At 44.3% G+C, this 21,264-nt stretch overlaps 1 protein-coding gene across 1 annotated transcript in view; it reads left to right on the top strand.

The window, feature by feature from the left end:
- The window catches only part of znf516 (zinc finger protein 516), a 258,381-nt gene extending 243,746 nt beyond the window's left edge, over window positions 1-14,635 (top strand). Inside the window, exon 7 of the mRNA XM_068032502.1 lies at window positions 14,344-14,635. Coding sequence (XP_067888603.1) covers window positions 14,344-14,351 — 8 coding nt within the window. The 3' untranslated portion in view covers window positions 14,352-14,635. The remainder of the gene's footprint in view (window positions 1-14,343) is intronic.
- The last annotated feature ends 6,629 nt before the right edge of the window (window positions 14,636-21,264 follow it).

Here is a 21,264-nt window from a genome sequence, read left to right on the forward strand (position 1 = left end):
AGATTATCACACTGGAGAAAATATTCTGTACGTTACTGTTGACTCATACTGATAAACATGAAATTATACACTGACCAAGAATTCAAAGTGGAGACTAAAACCCGAACTTTGCAATGCTGGCAAAATTGGGCCTGGCACCATTCCTAAGGTTTGTGTTGTTTTTAAGGCTATCATCTCCTTCTCATTTTTAATCAACTCTGTGCATGGAGACTAGCCACAGGAAGCCTGGTAAACAGTGTGATTGGGTTAGGTTAGGCTAGGCATGATAAAGATTGGTGGAGCCGCAGCTCTTAAAGGTTTGCTGTTTGCCACTAAAGGAGGTTGGGAGTTCTTCATTGTAGCGAAGGCAGTGCTTGCAGGCGAAGAATGATTAGATACAAGACAGGCAACCAGAAATATGTGTATCTAACATTGTTTTTAAGAAAGAGTTGCGCCTATAGTGCCCCAAAGTGCTTTCCAGCCAATGAAGTACTTTTGAAATGTAGTCACTATTGTAAGAAAGGAAATGTGGCAGCCAATTTGTTCACAGCAAGCTCCAACAAGCAGTAATGTGATAATAAGAAAATAAGAACATAAGAACTAGGAGCAGGAGTAGGCAATTCAGCCCCTCGAGCCTGCTTCGCCATTCAATACAGTCATGGCTGATCTCATCTCGGCCTCAACTCCACTTTCCTGCCCGTTCTCCATAACCCTTCAACCCATTACTAATTAGAAATCTGTATATCTCCTCCTTAAATTTACTCAATGTCCTGGCATCCACCGCACTCTGGGGTAGTGAATTCCATAGACTCACGACCCTTTGAGAGAAGTAATTTCTCCTAATCTCTGTTTTAAATCTGCTACCCCTTATCCTAAAACTATGACCTCTTGTTCTAGATTGCCCCACACGAGGAAACATCCTCTCTATGTCTACTTTGTCAATCCCCTTAATCATCTTAAATACGTCAATTAGATCTCCTTTCATTCTTCTAAACTCCAGCGAGTAAAGGCCTAAACTGCTCAATCTTTCTTCACAAGACAAGCCCCTCACCTCTGGAATCAATCTAGTGAACCTCCTCTGAACTGCCTGCAATGCAACTACATCCTTTCTCAAGTAAGGGAACCAAAACTGTACGCAATACTCCAGGTGCAGTCTCACTAATGCCTTGTACAGTTGCAGCAACACTTCCCTACTTTTATACTCTATTCCTTTAGCAATAAATGCCAAAATTCCATTTGCCTTCCTTATCACCTGCTGTACCTGCAAACTAGTTTTCTGCGATTCATGCACGAGGACACCCAGATCCCTCTGCACTGAAGCACTCTGAAGTTTCTCTCCATTTAGATAATAATTTGCCTTTCTATTCTTCCAACCAAAATGGATAACCTCACACTTATCCACATTAAAATCCACCTGCCAAATTTTGGCCCATTTATCTAATCTATCAAATGACAAATACATGAATAGAACAAAGAACAAAGAACAAAGAAAATTACAGCATAAGAACAGGCCCTTCGGCCCTCCAAGCCTGCGCCGATCCAGATCCTCTATCTAAACATGTCGCCTATTTTCTAAGGGTCTGTATCTCTTTGCTTCCTGCCCATTCATGTATCTGTCTAGATACATCTTAAAAGACGCTATTGTGCCCGCGTCTACCACCTCTGCTGGCAACGCGTTCCAGGCACCCACCACCCTCTGCGTAAAGAACTTTCCACGCATATTTCCCCTAAACTTTTCCCCTCTCACTTTGAACTCATGACCCCTAGTAATTGAATCCCCCACTCTGGGAAAAAGCTTCTTGCTATCCACCCTGTCTATACCTCTCATGATTTTGTACACCTCAATCAGGTCCCCCCTCAACCTCCGCCTTTCTAATGAAAATAATCCTAATCTACTCAACCTCTCTTCATAGCTAATGCCCTCCATACCAGGCAACATGCTGGTGAACCTCCTCTGCACCCTCTCCAAAGCATCCACATCCTTTTGGTAATGTGGCGACCAGAACTGCACGCAGTATTCCACATGTGGCCGAACCAAAGTCTTATACAACTGTAACATGACCTGCCAACCCTTGTACTCAATACCCCGTCCGATGAAGGAAAGCATGCCGTATGCCTTCTTGACCACTCTATTGACCTGCGTTGCCACCTTCAGGGAACAATGGACCTGAACACCCAAATCTCTCTGCACATCAATTTTCCCCAGGACTTTTCCATTTACTGTATAGTTCACTCTTGAATTGGATCTTCCAAAATGCATCACCTCGCATTTGCCCTGATTGAACTCCATCTACCTTTTCTCTGCCCAACTCTCCAATCTATCTATATTCTGCTGTATTCTCTGACAGTCCCCTTCACTATCTGCTACTCCACCAATCTTAGTGTCGTCTGCAAACTTGCTAATCAGACCACCTATACTTTCCTCCAAATCATTTATGTATATCACAAACAATAGTGGTCCCAGCACGGATCCCTGTGGAACACCACTGGTCACACGTCTCCATTTTGAGAAACTCCCTTCCACTGCTACTCTCTGTCTCCTGTTACCCAGCCAGTTCTTTATCCATCTAGCTAGTACACCCTGAACCCCATGCGACTTCACTTTCTCCATCAGCCTACCATGGGGAACCTTATCAAACGCCTTACTGAAGTCCATGTATATGACATCTACAGCCCTTCCCTCATCAATCAACTTTGTCACTTCCTCAAAGAATTCTATTAAGTTGGTAAGACATGACCTTCCCTGCACAAAACCATGTTGCCTATCACTGATAAGCCCATTTTCTTCCAAATGGGAATAGATCCTATCCCTCAGTATCTTCTCCAGCAGCTTCCCTACCACTGACGTCAGGCTCACCGGTCTATAATTACCTGGATTATCCCTGCTATCCTTCTTAAACAAGGGGACAACATTAGCAATTCTCCACTCCTCCGGGACCTCACCCGTGTTTAAGGATGCTGCAAAGATATCTGTTAAGGCCCCAGCTATTTCCTCTCTCGCTTCCCTCAGTAACCTGGGATAGATCCCATCCGGACCTGGGGACTTGTCCACCTTAATGCCTTTTCGGCATTAATAGGATGGGAATAGAGGGATACAGTCCCCGGAAGTGCAGAAGGTTTTAGTTTAGGCAGGCATCAAGATCGGCGTAGGATGGGAGGGCCGAACGGCCTGTTCCTGTGCTGTACTGTTCTTTGTTCTTTGTTCTTTGTATCCATATCCATTTGTAGATTTCTTATTTCTTTATGGCAACTTACTATCCCACCTATTTAGTGTCAGCTGCAAATTTGGCTATAGTACCTTCTATCCCTGCATCCAAGTCATTAATATAGATTGTAAATAGTTGGGGCCCGAGGACCGACCCCTGTGGCACCCCACTAGTTACATCTTGCCAACCAGAAAAAGACCCATTTATCCTGACTCTCTGTTTTCTGTTGGTTAGCCAATCCTCTATCCAAGCTAATAAATTGCCCCTAACCCCATGTGATCTTACCTTGTGTATTAACCTTTTGTGAGGCACCTTATCAAATGCCTTCTGGAAGTCCAGATAAACTACATCTACCGGATCCCCATTATCCACTTTGCTTGTTACAGCTTCGAAGAACTCTAGCAAATTAGTCAAATACGATTTACCCTTCATAAAATCATGCTGACTCTGATGGATTGCGTTTTGACTTTCTAAATGTCTTGTTATTACTTTCTTAATAATGGATTCTAACAATTTCCCAATGACAGATGTTAAACAAACTGGTCTATAGTTTTCTACTTTCTGCCTCCCTCCCTTTTTGAATAAGGACATTACATTAGCTTTTTTCCAATCCACTGGAACCTTTCCCATATCCAGAGAATTTTGGAATATTATAACCAATGGATCCACTATCTCCACAGCCACTTCCTTTAAGACCCTAGGATGTAGGCCATCAGGCCCTGGGGACCTGTCTGCCTTCAACCCCAATAGTTTGCTCAGTACTTTTTCCCTAATGATGATGATTGTTCTAAGTTCCTCCCTTTCTATAACCTCTGCATTACCTGTTACTATTGGGATGGTACTAGTGTAGACAGATAATCTCTGTTAGTGATGTTGGTTGAGGGAAACATATTGGTCAGGATATTGGGGAGAACTCCCCTGTTCTCCTTTGAAATACTGCCATGGGATTTTTTATGTCAACCTGAGGGGGCCTCAGTTTAACATCTCATCCAAAAGACAGCACCTTCAACAGTGCAGCACTCCCTCAGTACTCGCATTGAGAATGTCAGCCCAGGTTATGTGCTCAAGTCCCTGGAGTGGGACATGAACCTTCTGACACAGAGGCGAGAGTGCCAGCCACTGAGTCAAGGGTGACCCTATGAAAGGAGGAACATGGGGAAATCTCTTCCGCCCTACCCACCACCCCCCCCCCCCCCCCACCATCCTCACTTGTACTGAGGATGCCTTTGTGGTCATGTAGTAAGATGTGTGGCAGAGGTAGGTGGGTGACTCTCTTTGGAACTAAAGGTTCCCTTCTGGTTAAAGCAAAGATCAAAGCTTCCCAGAGCATATGGAGTCTCCCAGGTTCATTGCCTCTGGGATCATGTGAGGAAGAAATTTTGTCGTATCAGGTGGAGTACCAAAAATAAATGTACCTACCTTTTGCATGCATAATTTTACCACAAGGGCAGATGTTGCATGAGGCAAACCAGACTTATGAGCTATGAAAGCCTCGTGGTTGCAACTTACAGATGTTTTAATTTTGGAGAGGCTGTAGGGAAAACTCCTTATGAAACACAGAAATAACTTTCAACAACTCATTTAAAAGGTACCTGAAAATGCACCTGAAGTGCTGTAACCTGCGAGGTTCAGGACCAGGTGCTCGAAGGTGGTATTAGATTGGGCGGATAATTCTTTCAGCCACCGCAGACACAATGGGCTGCATGTCCTCTTTCTGTGCCGCACTTTTTCTCTGGTTTCATGACACATAGGTCTCGATGTTAAACCCGCACAATGGGCAGGAGAGGTTCAGGGGAGCATCGAAAATGAAAACACGGAAAACACGTCCCAACAATCTACTTGTGTGCCTGTTGCTGTTTATAGAGTGATGAATTTCGTGGCATGGGAGTGTCCCAGTGGGGAGAGGTGGGACACTTTGTTAAAATATTTAAATCGGGCAGTGTCATTGGGACTCGGGTTTAAAATTTGCAGTTGCTGCATGAGTTTCCCAAGACTCAGGATTGCTAGCGGTGATAGGGAGGCAGGAGCTGTCAGCTCCACAAGGTAAATGCCTTTTACAGCACTCCTTACAGTCCTAGACTCATAGAGTTATACAGCACAGAAACAGGCCCTTCGGCCCAGCGTGTCTGTGCTGGCCATCAAGCACCTAACTATTCTAATCCCATTTTCCAGCACTTGGCCCATAGCCTTGTATGCTATGGCGTTTCAGGTGCTCATCTAAATACTTCTTAAATGTTGTGAGGGTTCCTGCTGGTCTGATTAGTAAGTTTGCGGATGACACAAAGGTTGGTGGAGTTGCGGATAATGATGAGGATTGTCAGAGGATACAGCAGGATATAGATCGGTTGGAGACTTGGGCGGAGAAATGGCAGATGGAGTTTAATCTGGACAAATGTGGGGTAATGCATTTTGGAAGGTATAATGCAGGTGGGAGGTATACAGTAAATGGCAGAACCCTTAGGACTATTGACAGTCAGAGGATACAGCAGGATATAGATCGGTTGGAGACTTGGGCGGAGAAATGGCAGATGGAGTTTAATCTGGACAAATGTGGGGTAATGCATTTTGGAAGGTATAATGCAGGTGGGAGGTATACAGTAAATGGCAGAACCCTTAGGACTATTGACAGGCAGAGAGATCTGGGCGTACAGGTCCACAGGTCACAAAGTGGCAACGCAGGTGGATAAGGTAGTCAAGAAGGCATACGGCATGCTTGCCTTCATTGGTCGGGGCATAGAGTATAAAAATTGGCAAGTCATGTTGCAGCTGTACAGAACCTTAGTTAGGCCACACTTAGAATATTGCGTGCAATTCTGATCGCCACACTACCAGAAGGACTTGGAGGCTTTGGAGAGAGTACAGAGGAGGTTTACCAGGATGTTTCCTGGTCTGGAGGGCATTAGCTATGAGGAGAGGTTGGAAAAACTCGGATTGTTTTCACTGGAACGACGGAGGTGGAGGGGCGACATGATAGAGGTTTACAAAGTTATGAACGGCATGGACAGAGTGGATAGTCAGAAGCTTTTTCCCAGGGTGGAAGAGTCAGTTACTAGGGGACATAGGTTTAAGGTGCGAGGGGCAAAGTTTAGAGGGGATGTGCGAGGCAAGTTTTGTACACAGAGGGTGGTGAGTGCCCGGAACTTGCTGCCAGGGGAGGTGGTGGAAGCAGATACGATAGCGACGTTTAAGAGACATCTTGACAAATATATGAATAGGAAGGGAATAGAGGGATATGGGCCCCGGAGGTGCAGAAGGTGTTAGTTTCGGCAGGCATCAAGATCGGCGCAGGCTTGGAGGGCCGAATGGCCTGTTCCTGTGCTGTACTGTTCTTTGTTCTTTGTTTATTCTTTGTTCTACCACCTCTTCAGGCAGTGCATTCCAGATTCCAGCCACCCTCTGGGTGAAAAATATTTTCCTCAAATCCCCTCTAAACCTCCTGCACTTTACCTTAAATCTATTCTCCCTGGTTATTGACTTCTCCGCTACGGGAAAAAGTTTCTTCCTATCTAACCTATCTAACCGAGCAATGCCCCTCATAATTTTGTATACCTCAATCATATCTCCCCTCAGCCTTCTCTGCTCTAAGGAAAACAACCCCAGCCTTTTCAGTCTCTCTTCATAGCTGAAATGCTCCAGCCCAGGCAACATCCTGGTGAATCTCCTCTGCACCCTCTCCAGTGCAATCACATTCTTCCTATAATGTGGTGACCAGAACTGTACACAGTACTCCAGCTGTGGCCGAACTAGCGTTTTATACAGCTCCATCACAACCTCCCTGCCCTTATATTCTATGCCTCGGCTAATAAAGGCAAGTATCCCATATGCCTTCCTAACCAACTTATCTACCTGTGCTGCTGCCTTCAGTGATCTATGGACAAGTACACCAAGATCCCTCTGACCCTCTGTACTTCCTAGGGTCCTACCACCCATTGTATATTCCCTTGTCTTGTTAGTCCTCCCAAATTGCATCACCTCACACTTCTCAGGATTAAATTCCATTTGCCACAGCTCCTCCCATTTTACCAGCCCATCTGTATCTCCCTGTAATCTAAGGCTTTCGTCCTCACTATTTACAACATCACCAATTTTCGTGTCATCTGCGAACTTACTGATCATACCTCCTATATTCAGTTCTAAATCATTAATGTACACTACAAACAGCAAGGGTCCCAGCAATGATCCCTGTGGTACACCACTGGTCACAGGCTTCCACTCGCAAAAACAACCCTTGACCATCACCCTCTGCCTCCTGCCACTAAGCCAATTTTGGATCCAATTTGTCAAATTGCTTTGGATCCCATGGGCTCTTACCTTCTTAATCAATCTCCCATGCGGGACCTTATCAAAAGCCTTAATGAAGTCCATGTAGACTACATCAACTGCTTTACCCTCATCCACACATTTTGTCACTGCCTCAAAAAATTCAATCAATTTAGTCAGACATGATCTGCCCCTGACAAAGCCATGCTGACTATCCCTGATTAATCCCTGCCTCTCCAAGTGGCGATTAATCCTGTCCCTCAGAATTTTTTCCCTACCACTGATGTTAGACTCACCGGCCTGTAATTACCTGGTTTATCCCTGCTACCCTTCTTAAATAATGGTACCATATTCGCTGTCCTCCAGTCCTCTGGTACCTCTCCTGTGGTCAGAAAGGATTTGAAAATTTGTGTCAGAGGCCTTGTGGGCCAGAAAGAGCAGGTATGCTCCCGTCCCAGCCACGATCCTCTAGGAAGCCTTCAGGGTCCCCTCTGCTGAGCACAGCCTCTCTTGCCCCACCCTCACCACTGGCCGTGATTGCCAATCTCCCCAAACCCCCACTCACTCCTCCGGCCCCAATGGGCTCTCTCCCTCAAGTCGATCATGGGCAACACTCCCTCCCCTCAGCCCCCAGTGGTTCTCTCTCTCTGTGCCACTATAGCAGCTGAACTCCCATTCCTTGCCCCCTAACATTTAAAGGGGTCGCTCTCCACCTTGCTGCCACCTAATCTCTGGAAACACCACAGCCCATTGGTGCCATTCCTGTCTTAAAGAGCATCACACCAGAACCTCATATTGGGAGCAAAAACATAACTAAATCACAATGGGTGCAACATCTGTGCAGTCTGTGGCATGATGTGCTTACACTTTTGCTGCACACAGGTTTCCCGGCTGGGTTTGCTTTTATTGTATGTCAGAGTTGCCAACACTCCAGGATTGCCCTGGAGCCTCCTAGAATTCAGGATTAATCTCCAGGACATTGGTGGGAGCAACGGCAGGAGATAAATCATAGGGGCGACAAAATAATTGCGTGTTTTTAAAAAATATTCTTTTGAATCCTTTGGTTATTCGTTGTAAAATTTTCTAAGATGGGGATAAAAGGCTTTTTGATTGACAGACTAAAATCATCCAATCGGGTAATGAAGAGTCTACTCGCTTTCCAACTGGTTGTGGGAAGGCAGGGTCCTGTGGGAATGGATATGTTAGCAGCCAATGGCGGGAGTGTGGGGGTGGGGCGATAGGCAACAGGAGGTCATGTGATTTTTGTCACTCCACCATTGGTGGCCATGCCTTCAGCTGTCTAGGCCCTAAGCCTGGTATTCCTCCCCTCAGCCTCTCTGCCTCACTACCACCCACTCCTTTAAGACACTCCTTAAAATCCTCACCTTTGACCAAGCTTTTGGCCACCTGTCCTAATATCTCCTTATGTGGTTCGGTGTCAAATTTTGTTTGATAACGCCCCTGGGAACTGTCTTGGAAAGATTTACTTTGTTAAAGGTGCTATATAAATGCAAGTTGTTGTTGAAACCTCCTGGATTATGTCCAACCAGCAATGCCAACCCTATTGGATGTATATCACATCCAGTGAGTCTTACTGTAAGCAACCCTCTGCTTAGGCAAAAAAGAAGCACAAAAGTTCTATAGATATCCTAAGTGAAATGTTATCTAATACAAGTGTTTGGAAAGATTTTACAGCTTTCTCTCTCTTCCAAATCTCAATTAATTTGAAAATGACAATGCTCAATTCAGATAGGCAAGGGGCTCTGGTGTTCAGACACCAATCCTGTATTAATTGTTAATAAAAAATACCACTCTTGAACAAAATGAAACATTTGTTATAACAGCAATAGCCGAGGACCAGTCTTGTCAGTGCTAAATTAAAGGGGCCTGCAGTAATTGGTGAGGGAAGTCACAAGTCGCTCGACCATTTGACAACTATTACCCACTGGGCAATGTGTGGTCCACATAAACATTAGATTTCTTTTTCTTAAGGCGATAATTTATTTTCTTCTTAAATTGTTGAGACCGGTTACTACTTTTTGTCTTTTATTAAGCCTCACAATTCTTAAATGAAACTATTGATTTCAAGTCAATTTGCCGCGAATTTAATTTGTTTTCGGTGGATTAGACTAGGTAACAGGGGATAATCCTACTCAAACTTGAAATGGAAACTTTCTTTCTGCTTATCGTGTTCATGCAACAAAAAGGCCAAGAAATTCAACATCGGGATATATGCTCATTAATCAGTTGTGGTTCAGCTGCCTCTTGTGTCTGACTGCTTTATACTCCTCTCCCCTTATTCACACCATTTCTCTAATCAAAAACCATGTTGGTTTCACTCAGTCAGTCAACTGGAGGGATGTCAAAAATCTTTGAAGCAAATTCTTTTTTAACTTCTTTCCTCTGTAGCATCTCAATCAGCACAGCAAGCTGGTTCGACTATAACTGAGGGCAAACAGTTAAATTCATAGAATCTTAGGATGATTCAATGCAGGTGGAGGCCATTCGGCCTGTCGTGCCTGTACCAGCTATCAAATTATTCCCACTCTCCCTGCGCTCTCTCCCCGCAGCCCTGCAAATCTTTCCACTTCAATTATTTATCCAATTCTCTTTTGAATGTTAGTAATAAATCTGCTTCCACCTCTCTTTCAGGCAGCACATTCCAGATCGTAATGACTTGCTGTGTAAAATGTTTTCCTCATGCTGCCTCTTTTTTTTTTGTCAATTATCTTAAATCTGTTCCCTGAGGTCACTGACCTCCTGTTGATCATTCAGTTTAGGGATGAAAAGGGTGAGACCTCAAAGACAGATGACAGTGAAGACAATGAAAACTGATATTTCTGTTGTTACTTAACTCTGACGTGCAACACAGAATGATGGTTATTCCATTTCCAGCTGCTTCCTTCTTGACTGGAGGCCACTTTGAAAGTCCGTGAAACAGATATCCGGTCTCTCGGCAGCTTCTTGGAGCTCAATGAAACAGATTTAACATAATAAAAGGGAAGACAATTGTCGCCTGTCTTAATGCACATGAGTGCAAACACTGATTACAGCCAGCAACGTAGATGCAGCTGACTGATATTCTGAGTGTGTCTGTGCAGGTGTGCCATCACCCAGAAACAGTTGGCATGTGGGCAACAGTGAATTCATGATGAAAACCCTGGATTATGACTCTTCCCAGCATTCATGTACTCACCTTTGTTTCGAAGTGACTTTGTAAGATAGTGGTTCATATAGAATCATAGAATCTTACAGCACCGAAAGAGGCCTGTCTGTACCAGCCCTTTGAAAGAGCTATCCTATTAGTCCCAGTCCCCTCTTCTTTCCCTGTCGCCTTGCAATTTTCTCCCCTTGAAGTATATATCCAATTCCCTTTTGTAAGTCACCATATCTATGATTTAATGCAATAAAGCGTTCCTAAGGTGCTTCACAGGAGGGGTTCTCAAACATAATTTGACACCGAGTCACAAAAGTATAAATTTGCGCAGGTGAGTAAAAGCTTGTTCAAAGAGATAGGTTTTAAGGAGCTTGTCCGACATCTAGAACTGGATGAGCAGAAATTTCCCCCGCCGAAATATTGGAAAGACTGAAGCCATTGTCACAAGACTGAAGCCACAAACTATGTTCCCTAGCCACTGACTCCATCCCTCTTCCTGGTAACTATCTGAGGCTGAACCAGACTGTCCACACCCTTGATATCACAATTGACCCCAAGATGAGCTTCTGACCGCATATTCGCGCCATCACTACAAACCGCCTATTTCCACCTCCATAACATCACCCAGCTGCGACCCTACCTCACCTTTATCCATGCCTTTGTTACCTCGTGACTTTACTATTTCAATGCAATCCTGGCTGGCCTACGTTCTACTCTCCCATAAAGTTGAATCCATCCAAAACTCTACTGCCTATGTCCTAACTCGCACCAAGCCTCGTTCAACCATCACTCCTGTGCTTGCTGGCTTAAGTTAATTTTGGCTCCCAGTTAAGCAACACCTTGATCTTAAAATTCTAACCCTTGTTTTCAAATTCCATCATGGCCTCGCCCCTCCCTTTCTCTGTAATCTCCTCTAGCCCCACAATCCCCGAAGATAGCTATACCTCTTGCACATCCCCGATTTTAATCGCTCCACCATTGATGACTGTGCCTTCAGCTGCCTGGGCCCCTAAGCTCTGGAATTCCCTCCCTAAACCTCTCCACCTCTCTACCTCTCTCTCCTTAAAACCTACCTCTTTGACCAAGCTTTTTGTCATCTGCCCTCACATCTCCTTAAGTGGCTCGATGTCAAATTTTGTTTGATAATGATCATGTGAAGCACCCTGGGGCTTTTTAACTATATTAAAGGTGCGAAATTAATATAATTTGTTGTTGTTGTGACTATAATTCACAGGATAGGATGAGATGTGTCTGTTTTCTCTTCCTCCAGGGTCCAATGACTGCATCGACACAGTGCGCTCTTTAGAACTGATAAAAGTACTCACCAAGTAATTGCAGACATGTGTTAGAGAGAGAAAGGTGGAATGGGGGACTTTGGTCCTCTGGTTACAAAGACCAACACTCTATTGTCCAAGGCACAAGATCCCACTCTTTAGAAACAAGACAATCCAAAAATTATTTTGGCCCCAGAAAATGCATTTCAGTTCATATAAACAGTAGGAAGTTAAAAAAAAAAATTAATGGCTTCTGTAGCATGGTTGGAATTATACTCACTACACATCTCATTCTAATTAGCCTCAGTGTTGGTAGCAAGTGTTGTATCTTCTGTACAACGGCCTTCCCTTGAAATGTTCCACTATTTGTTAGTTGCTTAATGAGGAAATGTCTTCAAGTGAGGCCACGCAGCAAGTAAGCAGACATATCCCATAGTATTTTTCATTCCTTGAGGTATCACTTGTCAAGAGTCAAGTGCTGAGAACATAAAACACCTGCCTCCCTATCAAACCATGTTGACATCGGCAGATAAATGCCTGCTCTCTGTGCAAATGCCATCGGCGCTCATTAGAAAGGAGTTTCTAACTACTCTCTTGTAAAGTTGTAATTTGTTTCTGTGACCTCAGTGTACAAATCTCCTCAGAGCTCCGATGTAATTAAGCATACTCAGACCTTGCAAACACGAAGAAATGCATTCAGATTTTGTCCCACTCTTAGTTTCTTTTGACTTTGCACAGTTGTTTTCAATTCAATGGATATGGAACAGAACATCTCGAAATGACAATGCTTGGCAAGCTAGTAGAAAGAAGACCCCTCAAAGCCATATATAGGAGGAACAGATCATACTGGAAGATTTATATCCTTCACGTAGAGCACTGTGCACAGTTCCGGTCTCCATATTACAAAGAGGATTTAGAGGAATTCCTTTTCTCAGCGAGTGGTGAGAATGTGGAACTCATTACCACATAGAGTGGTTGAGGTCAATAGCATAGATGCCTTTAAGGGAAAACTAGATAAACACACGAGGGTGAAAGAAGGTTTTGCTGATAGGATGAGGTGGAATAGGATGGAGCATAAACACCAGCATAGGCCAGCCAAGCAAAAGGTCTGTTTCTATGCTGTATGTTCTCTGTCATTCTATGTATACCATGGAGCCGCCACGGCTATTTAAATGAACCGCCGCATGGAAGATTGCGGTGGCTCCACAACATGCGGCCCGCCCATTTTTTTCACCTGCCGCCAACATTGGCGGCAGGCACAGAAGATTCAGCCCATGGGCTCTGATTTTACCCCAAGGATGGGGGGTGGGGGCTGGGGTGGGGTGATTCGGGTGGGCTGAGTGCCAGAACGAGTGAGAGGTGCATGCTCACTAGCTTCAGTTTGAAATCTTGGACCTGGTCTAAAAGATAAAATTGGTCGTCAAGTTAATAATTAAATGCCATTTGGGGGAATACTGATTGTGGATTTGAAAATACTCAGAATCAAAGCCCAATTTATGTTGATGGACTGAAAAAAACAGTTACCGTAAAGGTGTATTTTTCTTGACTCTGCATGTGTAATGTTGTATTGGTGCAGGAAAGTGGCTGAATCTCAGTTGGGTGTTTCATCGAAGTTGTTATTATGAAACCATGTTCTTTGAAAGCAACAATTCTTTCAGACAAGATGTTAAACCCTCCCAAGTGGATATAAAAAATCCCATGGCACTATTTCGAAGAAGAGCAGGGGAGTTCTCCCTGGTGTCCTGGCCAATATTAATCTCTCAATCAGCATCACAGAAACAAATCATCTGGTCATTATCACATCGCTGCTTGTGGGATCTTGCTGTGTGCAAATTGGATGCTGCATTTCCTACATTACAACAGTGACTACATTTCAAAAGTACTTCATTGACTGTAAAGAGTCTTGAGGTCATTAAAGGCTTTATATAAATGGAAGGCTTTCTTTTTTTCTTTCTTTCAATTGTAACTGAGGACAAGAAGTGTCAGGATTCTCTGAATCGTACACAAGAAAGTTTCCTGTCATTCTCCTTCCAACCAATCAGCGCGATGTTAGTACGTTTACTTTGAATGTAGAAGTTCAGGCTAAGCATGATGACCTCACATTATGGGGTGTGTTTTGATAGAGAGCAGAAACACAGCGCTGGATTCTACACAAGGCAAAACTGCAGTATTATGCCATCCAACCTGATAAATAAAAATAGTTGGCCCCAATTTCCCTGGCAACACCTGCCGTAGGACAGAAAAAAAATCATGGGCCGCAAGTTGCTGGAAAAATAATAACCTTTTGAGCTGAAGGGTGGAGGAAAAAGTCTAACTAAAGTGGCATGCCTTGCATTGTCCCAGTCTAGCAAATTCTGGTGAGGTACTGCGTGCAGTTTTGTGGATTTCCTTACTGAGGAAAACACCATTTTAAGGAAGAGAAAAATAAATCTGTTTTAAATTTTGTTTTGTTTTTTACCCAGCACAGGAGCCTGAATCTCTTGTCCTTTATCACTGTATCTTCTATCAAAATAAAACCCAATGGTGACACAATCTAGTTTTCGAGAGAATCCCTCTGTGTGAGCTGCAGGTGGATTTTGATGCCAGAAGCATTACTCAATTTGGACATGAAGAGAAATGGACTACAATGGTTACAGAACGATCAGCTCAATCAAACCTTTAATGCAGACTTAGCTGCTCTTTGAGTGATGTCAGACTGCATAGCCCTGTAGCTCCATTTAGACTGTTTGTTTTAAATAAACCACTGTTATTCTGCTGTGCATTGAAGAGTCGAAGAGACTTAGTAGTTGGCAGGAAAAAAGACAGAGGCGCAAGGGGAGAGCCAACTGTGCAACAGCCCCAACAAACAAATTTCTCTGCAGCACCTGTGGAAGAGCCTGTCACTCCAGAATTGGCCTTTATAGCCACTCCAGGCGCTGCTTCACAAACCACTGACCAACTCCAGGCGCGTATCCATTGTCTCTCGAGATAAGGAGGCCCAAAAGAAGAAAGATTGAATTTAAAACTCTTGTTAAAAAGCCTTTGTATTGATGATCTGTTAGTAATGAAAAGGTCTCAATTCTGATGAAAGGTCACAGACGTGAAACGTTGGGCTGAATTATATAGCCACCCGCCGCCCCCACCACGGATGTGAACGGAGGCGGTGATGGCCCATAGAATTGCATGGGAAGGTTGAGGATGAAGTGCCCTTCGCCTTCCGGACGCCTTCCAATTTAGTCCGGAGGGGGGAAGGCCAAGGATGGCCTTCCTCCCCCAGGCCAATTGAGACCCTTAATTGGCCATTTCATGGTCACTTAAGGGCCTCTTCCTGCTTCCACTTTAATTTTATGCAGGATGGAGGGGCTCGCTGCCGTGGAGAGATGCTGCCAGGTAAAACCCGGTGGCCTGCTAGCGGGGTCGGGAGTGGGAGTCCCTCCTTTGGGGCAATCCAAATGGCCAGCAGCTCTGGAGGCAGGAGCTCGTCCTTAAATGGGACGGCGTCACCAATGGCGGGCAGTTAATTGCCTGCCCATCGTTAAATAGCACCGGAGGTCTCACAGAGGGACGAGGCGGGGGCTCCCCCCACCTTCTGGCCTGCCACCGGGACCCCCATCACCGGAATAAAATCCAGCCTGTTCACTCTGTTTCTCTCTCCATAGGTGCTGCCAGACCTCCTGAGTGTTTCCAACATTTTCTGTTTTTATTTCAGTTTTGAGCAGTTCCATTAGTTAGTGTAAACAGTAAAACAAATGATGATGCTCACGGTCGTGAAGTTTCGAACTCTGTTTGTGAGGTGCTCCGCTGCCATGCCTTTTACACGCAAGAAAGCAGGAAAGCAAAATTCAAAGTAAAGATTTTTTGCACTGCAGATCCCTTATCATAGAATCATACAGCATAGAAGAAGGTCATTGGGCCCATTGCCCCTGTGCCAACTCTTTCAAAGAGCTATCCAATTATTTCCACTCTCCCTGCTCTTTCCCTGTAGCCCTGCAAATCTTTCCTTTCAAGTATTTATCTAATTTCCCTTTTGAAAGTGGCAATTGAGTCTGCTTTCACTCCCCTTTTTAGCTCGTGCTTCCAGATCATAACAACTCGATGCATTTTTTTTTAAAACCCTCTAGTTCTTTTGCCAATTATCTTAAATCTGTGACCTTTGGTAGCCAACCCTCCTGCCAATGGAAACAGCCTGACTCGACCTACCCTACCAAAATCCTTATCTTTGTAATATTAACACTTCTCCCCACTGCAGCCTTTCCTCACTGTGGATGACCCAACACCCACAATGAACATTAAACTGGGTTTGACTGAGAATAGGCGAGGGTTGCCAACTATCGTTGGATGCTTTCCTGGAGCTGTCACCACATGATGACCCCTACACCCACCCCCCCACGCTCTCCCCATTGTTCACCCGACATGTCAACATTTGCTGGGTACCACCTTGCCATACCAATTGGAAAGCATATAGACTCTTCATTACCTGATTAGATGATTTGTGACTATCAGTTAAATAGCTGTTTTTCCATGTCCAATGATTATATAACTTGAGAATTGCGGAAAATAGAGACATTTTGTTGAAGCTTTTCGTCTTGCACTCATCAGGGCAAACCGCAAGAATAACCAATGTAAGGGAAAACAACAACTTATAGTGCATGAGAAGAGAGTGCTGATTGGTTAGTAAGTGAACTCTGATTAATAGAGGTGTTGCCGTGGAGAATGCACCAGTGTACGGTGACTGACAGTTAACTGCCAAGCGTTGTTTGAAATTTAAACCAGGCAGCTTGATTCTGATTGGTCAAGGCATTGCCCTGAGGAATGATCCAGCAAATGACTGTCACTTATTTTGTTCAGCTGAAACAGGCACAATGTGTGTACATGTTCTTTCTGTCTGCAAAGAACAGGGCCCTGTGTATTAATATATGTACTTCCAGTACATATGTAACTTCCAGTACGCGCAAATGCACCACACAGCGAGCCCTACTGACAATCTTAAATTGATTGTCAGCATAATTCTTAGCACACTGCGGATTATTTAGCAAATGTTGTCCAATCGCGAAATCACATCTAATATTGGACACTGTGTTTGAGTTTTGCAAGCAAGGGCTGGTTGGGTAGGGCCTGTACCTTGCTCGGTGTGAACAGCGGAAGGGACATGTTGTTTGATATAAACAGAAATGTTCAAAGAACTGGAGTAGCCATATAAATACCGTGGCTACTAGAGCAGATCAGAGGCTAGGAATCCTGCAGCGAGTAACTCACCTCCTGACTCCCACAGCCTGTCCACCGTTTACAAGGCACAAGTCAGGAGTGTGATGGAATACTCTCCACTTGCCTGGATGGGTGCAGCTCCAACAACACTCAAGAAACTCGGCACCATCCAGGACAAAAGCCCGCTTGATTGGCACGCCATCCACAAACATTCACTTCCTCCACCACCGACGCACAGTGGCAGCAGTGTGTACCATCTACAAGATACACTGCAGCAATGCACCAAGGATCCTTAGACAGCATCTTCCAAACCTGTGACCTCTACCACCAAGAAGGACAAGGGCAGCAAATGCCTGGGAACCCTCACCACCTGCAAGTTCCCCTCCAAGTCACACACCATCCTGACTTGGAACTATATCGCCGTTCCTTCACTGTTGCTGGGTTAAAATCCTGGAACTCCCTTCCTAACAGCACTGTGGGTGTACCTACCCCACACAGACTGCAGCGGTTCAAGAAGGCAACTCACCACCACCTTATCAAGGGCAATTAGGGATGGGCAATAAATGCTGACCTAGCCAGCGACGCCCACATCCCATGAATGAATAAAAAAACTTTGTTAATTTTTTTAAAGCCTCTATGGTTTTTCTCCTAGGATTTTGCTCGCAGGTGATTAATCTCCAATTTGCAAAGACTCCAGGGCAATACTGGAAGGTTGGCAACCCTAAAGAAGGCCCATTTTTCATGGTTCAGCAGGCCCTGCTACCCTGAGACTGGGCATAGGCCCATGCAATATGCCACCTGGTGATTTGGTGACAAGCCACTGAAAGTCTCACAGTGACAACCTGTGAATCTGAGCACTAGTCAAGTTTGCAAGCTCCCATACTGGACTTGGGTTGGAAAGCCAAGATTCTACCTCCAAGGGGCACTATTTGGAGTTTTTCTGGTGATGTGATTTGTTGTGATTGGCATTGCAGTTTAGAAAGTGTAAATTAGTTGGTAATGTAATGAGCATATAATGGATACATGCTAAAACTATTCCTCCTCATTACTAACAGAATAGAGATGTGGCACCAATGAGTGACATTCTGTATTTCCATGTTCCGTTTCTTGCATATTTAGGCCCAAACAGGTTGGTCAATTTCAATTGGAAGTAATAAAAATTCCTGAAGTTCCCAGGAGTACAGGGGTTAATTACATTTGGATTGAGCAACAGTGATTAACAGCTTTAAATTACATGCATCAGTGACTTGAGTGACAGCCTTTTTAATAATCACTCACTGCCATCGGTCAATGCAACAATTATAAAATAGTATAATAAAAAAAATGAACAGAGATTCTATTTCCTGCACATATCTGCAACATCCACAGACAAACAGATACAAATAGGGCACTCTGTGTCGATGCACAAGCAATGGATATGCAAGTTGGATCTTTTTGCAGCTTTTTGTGAGTGTAATTTATTGTGTATCATTCACTTGTGAAACATCTTCTTTGCAATGCTTGTCGTTAGTATTTTTGTAACTCATTGTTACGACCAGGTGAGAAAAGGTCTAGGGTTCCCTCTCAGTCTTCACCTGGTCTTACTGTAACAGCGTTTAATTTTAAACGCACTGTGTTTTTAGCTCCCCCTTGGTGAATCCTTGTTCACTGCTTTCCAATTATATTGTAAAGAAATGAGCACAAACTGGCTTTCTTAGGTTTAAAGAAGAAAGGTGAAATTTTATTAAAACTTAAACTTAAACTTTAATTCGGTTGACGCCTACGGATACACGACACGCCGGCGCTAGCATGCATTCGCGATATACACATGCAGATAGGGACAGAAAGAGCAAAAGAAAAATAAAATGGAAACGTTTGAGGCAATATCTGAAGAGTTTGTTATGGGTCTTTGCGCTCACTGTATAGTCCATGATTGTAGGTAGTTCTTGCTTTTCGTTGGGGCCCAGTATTCTTCTTAAACCTTGTTCACTGTAGGAGACTTTTCTCTCTAGAGGTTCACCTGTCTTCAATCGTTTTTTTGGAGTTCCGTGAGAAAGAGATGGGAGCAGACAGGAGCAGAGGAGGTCTTTTCAATCCAGGAGCCAAGAGCTTTTCCAGTTCAAACACTGTCTCTACAATTTAAAACTCCCCAGGTTGGCCAGCAGGGTAGTCACATGACTGGTATAACCACTTCTGCCTTTGTGTATTGGGGGGAGGGGGGGAAGGGGGATAGCTCCTTTGTTCCAAGCACTGTCTGTTAATATGCAAAAATGTCCTTCCAGCCAGGGGCCTGCAACCCTTTGTAACATGCCTTCTCTTCTTCCCAGCAACAATTTGAAATGTAATCTCCATGTGGCGAAATTAATATCCCTCATTCATGGCAGGTGGGGGCCTGCATGATAATCACTAAGCCATTTCACCACCCCCCCCCCCCCCCCCCCCCACTTCCCCATTTTGTTTAGACACAGAGAGAAGTTCTATATGGCAGAGTTGTCATTCAGGTAGTAGAAGTCACCAAGGACGCTTCATGGAATGAAGTTTTGGAAGGGGACTGGCTGGCTGCCATACCACCTGAACACTGCAGGGAGGAGTTGATTCATGGACAAGGGGCAGCAGGAGGAGCAGTTAGGCAGGGCCGGGATGAAAGGAGCCAACCATTGTATTGGTGGAGTACTCCAAACTTAGGATTGTTAGGGTTTGGAAGTGTGTCATGAACCCAGGGTCTTGTTCAGTTAGGGGGGTTCACAGCAAATTGACCCTGAAGTTAATTTCTGTCAGGTCACTTTTTAGGTGTGATATTGGCTGTTGCATATGTTTTATGTGCGTAAAATGATGTGTTTTTAATATTATCTTTGTAGGCTAGGATGTGAGTGTTTAGAGTGTTAACTAAATTTTCCTCTAAAAGTTACTCACCATTCTATACTTGTGCACCAGATTTAAGTTTGACACAACAACAACAAATTGCATTCATACAGTGTCATTAGCATAGTAAAGCATCGCAAGGAGCTTCACAGGAGAGCTAGGAAACAAAATTTGACAAAATTATTGTAGATGATGAAAAGCTTGGTCAAAGAGGGAGGTTTTAAGGAGAATCTTAAAGAAGGAAAGAGGTGGAGGAGTTTAGGGAGGGAATTCCAGGGCTTAGGACCTTGGCAGGAGAAGGTACCAATGGTGCAGCGATTAAAATCGGGGGTTCTCAAGAGGCCAGAATTGGAGGAGTGCTGAGATCTCGGACGGTTATAGGGCTGGAGGAGATTTAGAGGTAGGGAGAGGTGAGGCCATGGAGCGATTTGAAAATAAGGATGAGAATTTTAAAATGGAGGCATTGCCAGATGGGGAGCCAATGTAGGTCAGCGAGCAACAAGGGTGTTGGGTGAATGGGAATTGGTGCAAGTTAGTATATGGGCAGCAGAGTTTTGGATGACCTCAAGATTATAGAGGGTAGATCATGGCAAATTGGCCAGGACTGCATTGGATTAGTCAAGTCAAGAGGTAACAATGACGTGAAAAAAGAAAAATTTGCCTTTGTATAGCATCTTCACAATCACAGTGACATGAGAGTTTTTTTTTACATGGTGAGTTTTTCTGATCTGGAATGCATTGGCTGAAAGGGCAGTGGAAGCAGATTCAACAGTAACTTTCATACAAACATACGAATTAGGAGCAGAAGTAGGCCATTCTGCCCCTCGAGCCTGCTCTGCCATTCACTAAGAACAAGGCTGATCTGTTTGTATCTTGAATTCCACACTCCCATCCTGATAACCTTTGATTCCCTTGTCTAACAAGAATCTATCTACCTCCACCTTAAAAATATTCAATGACCCCGCCTCCACCACCTTCTGAGTCAGAGAATTCCAAAGTCGCACAACCCGCTGAGAGAAAATATTTCTCCTCATCTCTGTCCTAAAATGGCGTCCCCTAATTTTAAAACAGTGCCCCCCTAGTTCTGGACTCACCCACAAGAGGAAACATCCTCTCCACATCCACCTTGTCAAGACCATTCAGGATCTTATATACTTCAATCAAGTCTCCCCTCACTCTTCTAAACTCCAGTGAAAACAAGCCCAGTCTGTCCAACCTTTCCTCATAAGACAACCTGCTCATTCCAGGCAACAATCTAGTAAACCTCCTCTGACGCAGTGTCCAACTAATTTCAAAAAGGAATTGAGGAAATACTTGAAGGGAAGAAAATTGCAGGCTGTGGGGAAAGAGCATGAGTGCGAGT

The sequence above is a fragment of the Heterodontus francisci genome, chromosome 5, assembly GCF_036365525.1.
Source record: "Heterodontus francisci isolate sHetFra1 chromosome 5, sHetFra1.hap1, whole genome shotgun sequence".
NCBI classification, from domain to species: domain Eukaryota; kingdom Metazoa; phylum Chordata; class Chondrichthyes; order Heterodontiformes; family Heterodontidae; genus Heterodontus; species Heterodontus francisci.